This window comes from Etheostoma spectabile, chromosome 7 (assembly GCF_008692095.1).
Source record: "Etheostoma spectabile isolate EspeVRDwgs_2016 chromosome 7, UIUC_Espe_1.0, whole genome shotgun sequence".
Lineage (NCBI taxonomy): Eukaryota > Metazoa > Chordata > Actinopteri > Perciformes > Percidae > Etheostoma > Etheostoma spectabile.
The window spans coordinates 24,617,149-24,625,510 of record NC_045739.1 but is presented as its reverse complement, the minus strand read 5'-3'; the positions used below and the strand labels follow the sequence as shown (position 1 = coordinate 24,625,510).

The window sequence follows — 8,362 nt, the reverse complement described above, 5'->3', positions numbered from 1 at the left end:
CATGTCCTGAAAGAAAATGAAATAGTACAAAGGAGATTTAAATTGGCAGGCTGGATGGGGGCGTTGGTCTACTCAGTTTCCTGACCCCAAATGCAAGAGTCTCCCAAATGTCTTTCCCCAACTGAGAATACCCAGGTGGGGAGAGGGGGACATCCGGTGGCATGTATGGCCTCGGAGTGCCCCTTTCCTTGGTAACCCCCCTCATCCTGGAGAACCAGGGACATTTGTTAAGTGTAATCTGGGCGAGTCACCATTGCCACTTGAGTCACATATTATTAGCCTAAGCATAATTTAAAATCTGGGTTGATGATCTTTTGAAATAATCTTGACTTGAAGAACATTTTTCAGTATCAAAGATGATGTTCTGTATAATATGTGACCTAATTTCGGTGGTCATGTGTCCATGGAAAGGACCCAAAAGGGAACAAAATTTGATGAATTTTGCCCTAGGGTCACGTCACTTGAGAAGCCAAACGCCCATCCAAAGTTGCGAATGTCGGGTTTAGTCTTCCCATACATTGCAAAAAGGCTAGAAAAAGTTTAGCCTTCCCATATATTGCAACATTTGAATGGTGGAGCTTGGGTCGTTCCCAGTATCCTTCCCCCACTGGGAATATGTGGGGAAAAATTGTATTTAGGATTCTCTTTAGTTGCTCCTTTATAAAGGAGTACAAAGGAGTCAGGTTGTTTCATTTAATCAAAGAAAAATCTACTAACTTTCCCCATTTCCCTCGTGTTTTAAATGTAACGTGTATACCCATTTATTTGCAGATTGACATTAAAGTGGTATCCCAATTTCAAAATAAAAAGCTCTTTTTCTTGTGAAGTCGCGTGTTTTACATAGTACTGCCTGGGGGAGTTGTCACTTTTAACTGTAATATGACAGCTACACCCAGGAAAAAAACAGATATAATAATGGGCAATCAGAACGAGCTTCCCTGATATGATTGTATGCTATGAATTCATATGACGTCATTTTTAAACCCCAACGGCCCTCACGACTCCTGCCTACCAAGGGCTGGTCTGGGTCTGGGTCTGTCCCAGGTTTCTTCCTAAAAGAGTTTTTTCTCGCCACTGTTGCTCTGGAAGAAACTATAGACCTGTTGGGTCCTTGAAATTTATGAGTGGGTCTGACCTACTCTACATGTAAGTGTCTCGAAGTATAGCTTGTTATGAATTGATACTATAAATAACATTTAAATGAATTGACGAGTATCTAAACTACAGCATACATCCTGAAAGAGCTCCAAGTCTAATCAGCATTTCGTTGCTCTGCCATGTCCACAACTTGAGTGATTGAGGGGAAGCCCAACTAATACACAACAGACTCCACAACTTCCACACACATGGCAACTTATTCCGACATTTTGTCATTTCCCTCTGATCTGATAAATATAATATCAATTTATAATAGAGACAAGGAAAAGAGGCAGTTAGACAGCTTGCTGGTTCGGCGTGGCTGTGCACCTCTTGTGATGTGACAAAAAATAGTTTAATCCTGATGGACAGTCGATGTCCTCCGAGGCTAGGTCACCTTCTATTTCTGTTTCTGTTTCTGACTATCATTCTATTCTCTTTATCTATTTCTGTTTCTCCCCATAGTTCAAAAACACGGGAGCAAATCCTCACATCAAATAGCTAGATTCAACAAAACGTCATTGTTTTGTTCATATGAAAAAAAAAAAGGGATGTCAATAACGTGCAGAAAATAAAATAAAATAACACACGCCAAAACTTAAAAAAGGCGAACAACTTCAAGTCAAAAAATGATGACAATAATGGTCAAAATTGGGAAAAACGTATTAAAAAAGCACCCAAAACATTACAAAGTGACAAATCACGTTGGGAAAAAACGAGAAATGTCAGAAAAAGCCATTAAATGTTGAAGAGCAGAGACCAAAACAATGGACCCCCCCCCCCACCCCCCAAAATGTTAAAATACAAAACTATATGTACGCAAAAGTAACTGAAACATGAGACGTGGACAACAAAGTCTTTTTTTCACCGTTGACGGGAAGACACACAAGGGTTAAACACACCAACGTGAAGTTGCAATAATGCATAAAAAAAATATATAAAGTCACAACATACTAGTTGAAATGGCAGAAAACAAATACTCATTAATAATTGATCACAAAACTAAGCAGAACATTTGTCCTCAAAAATTAAAGTAATTTTGAAAAAGAAAATGCAATTTTGTGTATTTGTTTTGAAAGCTTCCAATTGTAATACAAATAATTCTATTAATTTCAATTTAGTCAAATGGGGGGGGGGGACAAAGATCTAGAGAGAGAGAGAGCAGAAGAGCAGAAAGCAGAGAGAGAGAGAAGCTAGAGAGAGAGAGACGAGAGAGTCACAGAGTAGAGGTACATTTTGACATACCCGGCTTCAACTTCTACACTGAGAGAAGATGAAATGGTGCAACGGCATTGGCTCAACATGTCCTCCTCCTGCCAACAATACCAAGCCAATACATAGAGAAATTTGATGTGTTATCATTTTATTTTCCATAATTGTTTCAAATACCCTTTGAGGTGAAATGCACATAATTGTTGAGCCTCTAGCAAATATTTCATTATATTTCTCTTTTGCTTGTAGTTATTATATCAGTTTATCTTCTCATTATGTTTATAAATGTATGTTTTTTCTTACTTTGTGCACCACGATATTATTTTTTGTCAAAGCACATGAAATAGAAACTGAGAGAGAGAGAGGAAGTAGAGAGATATGATCATCTCTCCAGGTTCATTTTCATAACAACTGCAAACACTAAACCATTGCAGCAGATTGACGTTTTCAGAACCGAAGGGTATTTGAGGGTTCTCTTATCTTGCTGCTGCAGTGTGTCCGTAGAGGGCGATTGACTCGCTTGGCGTAATCTTGCTGTGTGTCCTCTCTCTGATGTGTCTATTCTCTCCTCTTCTGTTTGTATATAGTAGTGTACTCAGCCTTGCATGACTAATTAATAATACAGTCATTGTTTTCAGCAGTCAGCCCTCCCAATTAAGATGTACCAGTTCCTTTCTGTCATACTAATTATTGGAAGGACGTGCTAGTACCGTGCGTCAGCCATAAGAGACGTACGACCTGTTGAGTCCATTGTAGTTTGTTTATTTTTATTGTTTAGCGCACAATTGTAATTGCAGAGCACATTGTTCGTACAATTGGGACCCTATTCACGATTAGGCAGCGTCATGCCAAATGGGAGCTTTATCTTTAATAGTTTTAAAATAGTGTACCTTCCGGGACCACTTGAGCGCTGAAGGCATGAATAGGCTTTTTATTCGCTGTTCGTCTTGTGTGTGTGTGTGTCTTGCTTCATACCTAAAGCCTAAACCCATATGTGTCTGGCCAGATCATTGCTTTGATTAAAAGAAAAATATCACATCCTGATGCCTTGTGTGGCATCAATTTAAGTCGCCCTTTTCATACACGATCTCTTAATTTTGTCAGCAGACCCTGCTCTGTTGCAACTTCCCGCCTCGATAAGTCAGAATACATTTAAAAATCGCTCGGGGGTCTTTTTCCCCCCCATCTGTAGAAGCAGGCATAGCACATCTACATGCCTCTTTCTTGACCATCACCTTGTTGACCCCTCCCCCCCCAAAGCGCGCTTGACTGGGTAAAAGAGAAGCTTTCTTCTTCTAAATAAGGATTTTCTGTTGTGCAAATAGACCACATTATGAGTTTCTACCTAGATATCTTCCACAGGGGTCCGGGGCCCTGAGGGGGTCTTCAGAGTTACTTAAAGATTTTTTTAAGTAAGCGACAGAAAAATACTTTACTCTATAACGGATTAGGTGTTGTCGGGGCGAGAAGTTGGTCCGCATTTCAAAGAAACTCCCCACACTGTCTGATTGGGGGGCAAAAAAACCTTACTGTGTTTGTACTAAACAGCGGCAGCACAATTAATGAAGGGAGGTCTTTGCAACGTTCAAATGGCTTTTTTCCTATACGTTCAGAGGCGTCATCTCGTCTGATTCGGGCGGCACACGTTCTCATAACACCGATGAGTGTCTGCACTCCTCGTCCCGAGGGTGTTTGGGCTTTTAGTTTCATGAGAATCAGAGAATGAAATCTCGACCCCAAAGCAGGACAGACAATATCAAAATGTTTGTTAAGGTATCAATAAGACAACAAGGATCCTCGAGCCAGCCTAAAATCCTTCCAGAATACAAGGAGGCAAAAAACGCATCACACAAAGAGTTGTGTAAGCACAGATATCGGACAATTTATTGTATTGTAGGCCCGGGTTTAATGTGCTCTCCATTTTATAAATACAGAAGGGGCTCGATGCTCCTCCTCTCTCAGATAAGATTTCCTTAGCTCAAAAACTTGAAGACCCCTGTATAGGTATCACAATGATCTATAAGACTGGAGAGGGGGCACAGAAGAACTTTCTCAACCCATTTAATTACATTTTTTCTGCAACAACATATCACAGTTTGTGTGGAAAGTGTAAATGTGGGGCTGTCAGGTATTCTGATATTTTTGTACAATTTTCGCAGTTTTTCCCTTATTTGGTATTTTCAAATTAATTGGGCTTTCACTAGTTTTTGTTTTCACTTTCTATGGTGTTATGGTCTATTTACTTGCCCTATTTTCTTAGGGATGCTCTTGCATTCTGGTATTTACCTTGTTTGTACATATTCGAGTATGTGCGAAATTTAACTGTCTCATTGCGGTCTTCCAAATCATTTGGTTTTTAGAAGTCCCAAGGCCCAGGTATAAAGTGGGGGATCAGGTTTTGGCAGTTGCTGCCCCAAGACTCTGGACGAATTACCCCCCCCCCATATTCGCTATGGTGGGACAGTTTCATCCTTTGTTTTCTTTGCGACTTTTGTGATTTTACTGTTTTCTATGTTCTCTTTAAATGGAATTCATGTTTATTGATCCCATGGGGAAATACAACTTACATGGTGTCCACACTTAGTTAGTTTTTTTACACACACACACACACACCACACCACACACACACCACACACACACACACACCACACAACACCACACACCACACACACACACACACACACACACACCACACACACACACACACACACACACACATGTGTACATGCCTACTGGGGGATTTCAGAGTGAGATGGGCTGCCAGCTGAATCAGGTCCTGAGCGGTGTGGGGGGTACGGTGCCTACCAACGCATCTGGCAAGTGCTCATCTCCAGCCACCAATCCACACTCCGTACTTTTGGTCCCATACTGGGACTTGAACCGTGACCCTCCGGTTCCCAACCCAACTCCCTAGAACTGCCTACGCCACCCATATATGTACAGTAGAGTTTAGACTTTAGGTGTACATTTCAGAAATGTTAATTAATGTGTGTCCTCCTGTATAAAATTAAAAATAAAACTTAGCATACAATTCTGTGCCTTATAAAATGTTTTAATGCTCGCATGGCTTATAACATACCGTAGGTCACAGAGATACAACCCAATTAACTCATACCAAAGTCCACCATGACATCCAGGCCGTTGATTGGGTTTTTGAGGGATGACTTGGACAACTGCTTCCCAAAAAAAGGCAAAATAAGGATCAGACATCCAGATGTGAGAGTTGACTTATCCATGGGGCTTACACACGAACGTAGAACTCGTTCAAAATTAAGGTAGTTGATTTTGGTCACAAATACTTTCCTTAATCTGTGGTGATGCCGTAAGCGCCCCCGCCAAATTTTGAAAAGCTTCGCCAACTTCTCATCCACCTCTCACAACTCACCCCCACTCACCTATTCAGGTATTAGTTAGGCTAGGCACGTGTTTCCCGACTCCCCCCCCCGTAGTTATTTGGATACGAACCTCAGCAAAATCTCTAGCTATTTTGTGGGTTCTTGTATAGATACATATATATCAGTAATATTATATATAATATTATATATATATATGCCCCACCAGAGAATTTGCCCCCACATTAGATAGGAGACATCGGCTTTCAACCGAGCAAAGTGGCAGTTGGTCAAGGCCAACCCCCATCAATCCATCAATCAATCATCATCTGCAGTGACAGTAGGAGCTGCAGCAGAAGCTACAACAGCTGCAACAAAGGCAGCGGCAGATGCAACAACAGCTCTAGCAGCACTATCAGCAGCACTAACAGCAGATAAAAACCAAACCCCTGGACCATCCACAGCATCGCCAATAATCCAACAATCAATTGCCGCCGTACAAGCAGCAGCAGCTGCCACGAACGCAACAACCCAGGGAGCGGCAGTTGGAAATGCAACACAAGCAGCTAACATAGCTCAACAAGCGGCAACAGCGGCAAATACCGCCCCCACAGCAACAACTGAGGCAGCAGTGTCATTGTCAACAGCCACAACAGCGGCAGCAACCGCACTGGCAGCCTCAACTGCAGCAGCCGCCGGAGCACCAGCAACCGCTGTACAAAATGCAGTAACCGCTGCACAAGACGCAGCCAGAGCTGCCACATTGGTAGCGGCAGGACAAGCCCCATTAGCACTGGGCGTACAAGCAGCCCAAAACGCAGCACAAGCAGCAGAAGCAGTAGCGCAAGCAGCAGTACAAGCCCAATTGCCATCGGCGCCATCAGAAACAGCGTTGGCGGCAGTAAAAGTAGCAAAGGCGGCAAGAAACATGGCCAACGCAACAGTGTTGGCAGCTTCGGGGACTCGCGGAGCAATTACAGCTGTTGCAGACGCCGCAAAAACAGTGACGACAGAAGCAGAAGGAGCATTAAAGGCGTTATCAGCAACCACGCAAGACTCAGCGGCACTGACAGCGACGGCACGTTCGGCAATAGTCATAGCCAAAACAGTGGCGGATATGACCGCAGCGACAGCAATAACCGCAGAAACACTCTCCGAAGCGGCGGCGGTGAACAACGCGGCAACAGTTGCATCAGCAGCGACAGCGGGAGCAAGAGCTGCCACGGCAGCAGCAAATGCCGCCAACGCAGTACTGCCCACGGCATCCCCAGCGGCAACAACCCCTGTGACGCTGGCGGCTGCACCCGGTACAACGTCTTCACAAGGAGCAGCAGCAGCACGTCAAGCAACAGTGGCAGGGCTGACGGCATCGGCGGCGGCGGCGGCAGCGGCGGCCTCAGCGGCAGCAGCAGCCGCTGGCCCGACTGCAAATGCAGCAGCGGAAAACGCGGCTAGCGCTTCGAAATTGGCAGCGATTGCAGCCTCGCTGCTCGCAGAAGGGGCTACAACAGTGGAGGTGGCCGCCGACGCAGCAAGAAAAGCGTCCGACGCGGCAAACAAGGCGGCACTGGCAGCAGTACAAGCGGCGTTGGTAGCAAAACCAGAATCGGCGGCACTGATAGCGAGCCAGATAGCGGCGGCGGCGCTAAAAGCAGCAGGAGCGTCAGGAACGGCGGCAGATGGAGCGACTCTGGCAGCGTCTTCGAATCCAACGCCGGCAAACGTCACAGTGGCCGCCAACTCAGTGGTCACGCAAACAGGAGAAGCAGTAAGAGACCTGCAGAAACTGTTGGCAGTCCCCGAGGGGTTGACGGCAGCACAGCAGGCATCCTTGAAAGGGGCCCAGTCGGTGGCGCAGATAGCGCAGGCAGCAGCGCGTGCAGCGGCAACAGCAGTGGGGGCAGCTTCGTCGGCAACAACAACGCCAAATGCACCCAACCTGGCAGCGTTGGGCGCTTCAACCCAGGTGGCGGCAGAAGCGGCGACAGCGGCGGCATCGGCGGCAAGTGCGGCCGTGTCGAACGCTGCCTTTAACAACGCAGTCGCAGTAACACCAGCCCCAACAACACCCACAACAACAGCAGCAGCAACACCAACAACACCAGCAACAACAGCAACAACAACAACAACAACAACAACAGCAACAACACTAGCAACAGTGAAACCAGGAACAGGAACATCGGCAGCTGCAATCAACCAACTCAGTCTCATTACTGTCACACTGGCTGTGATAGCTGCCGGGCTCCTATAAAGGCCGACATGACACCTCTACATCAGCGTGTCAGGATAGATGGACTCATGGTTTACCTGTAGTTATTATTTAGGTGTGTATTTTACTTACTGAAAGAACTTACTATCCAATGAATCACTGTCACGTCTAAATTCTGAATCTTCAATCGGGGTTTGTAGAAGGCAGATCAGAGACGGGAGAGGAAGGGTCAGTCGTTACTCTGGGTGCAGTGAGCAAAGTTTGAATAATTACTTCCACATGTTTGCCACTGTCGCTTCAGGAACACATGGCTGATAGTTCATCTTTTGAAGTAAATTATTCTATTTATTGTACTATTTATTGTGTGTGTGTGTGCATTACATGTCGTTTAGATTTTTTGATTTTTATCCAAAGCGACTTACATTTGTACTATACATGTCAGAGGTTGCACACCTCTGGAGCAACTGGGGTA

At 44.8% G+C, this 8,362-nt stretch overlaps 1 protein-coding gene across 1 annotated transcript; it reads left to right on the top strand.

Moving 5' to 3' along the window:
* The first annotated feature begins 5,074 nt into the window (after positions 1-5,074).
* Positions 5,075-7,715, top strand: LOC116693037 (uncharacterized transmembrane protein DDB_G0289901-like). Its single transcript, XM_032521709.1, has 3 exons — positions 5,075-5,169; positions 6,329-7,099; positions 7,181-7,715. The coding sequence occupies exons 1-3, from the start codon at positions 5,075-5,077 to the stop codon at positions 7,713-7,715; spliced, it is 1,401 nt and encodes a 466-aa protein (XP_032377600.1).
* Positions 7,716-8,362: the final 647 nt, after the last annotated feature.

What these genes read in the sequence shown, in the direction of transcription:
- LOC116693037 (XM_032521709.1), top strand. Translation starts at nt 5,075, where the DNA reads ATGCCTACTGGGGGATTTCAGAGTGAGATGGGCTGCCAGCTGAATCAG. An exon ending in CCTACCAACGCATCTGGCAA is followed by an intron (nt 5,170 to 6,328) that starts GTGCTCATCTCC and finishes CATTGTCAACAG; the next exon opens with CCACAACAGCGGCAGCAACC. An exon ending in AGCGGCAGCAGCAGCCGCTG is followed by an intron (nt 7,100 to 7,180) that starts GCCCGACTGCAA and finishes TGCTCGCAGAAG; the next exon opens with GGGCTACAACAGTGGAGGTG.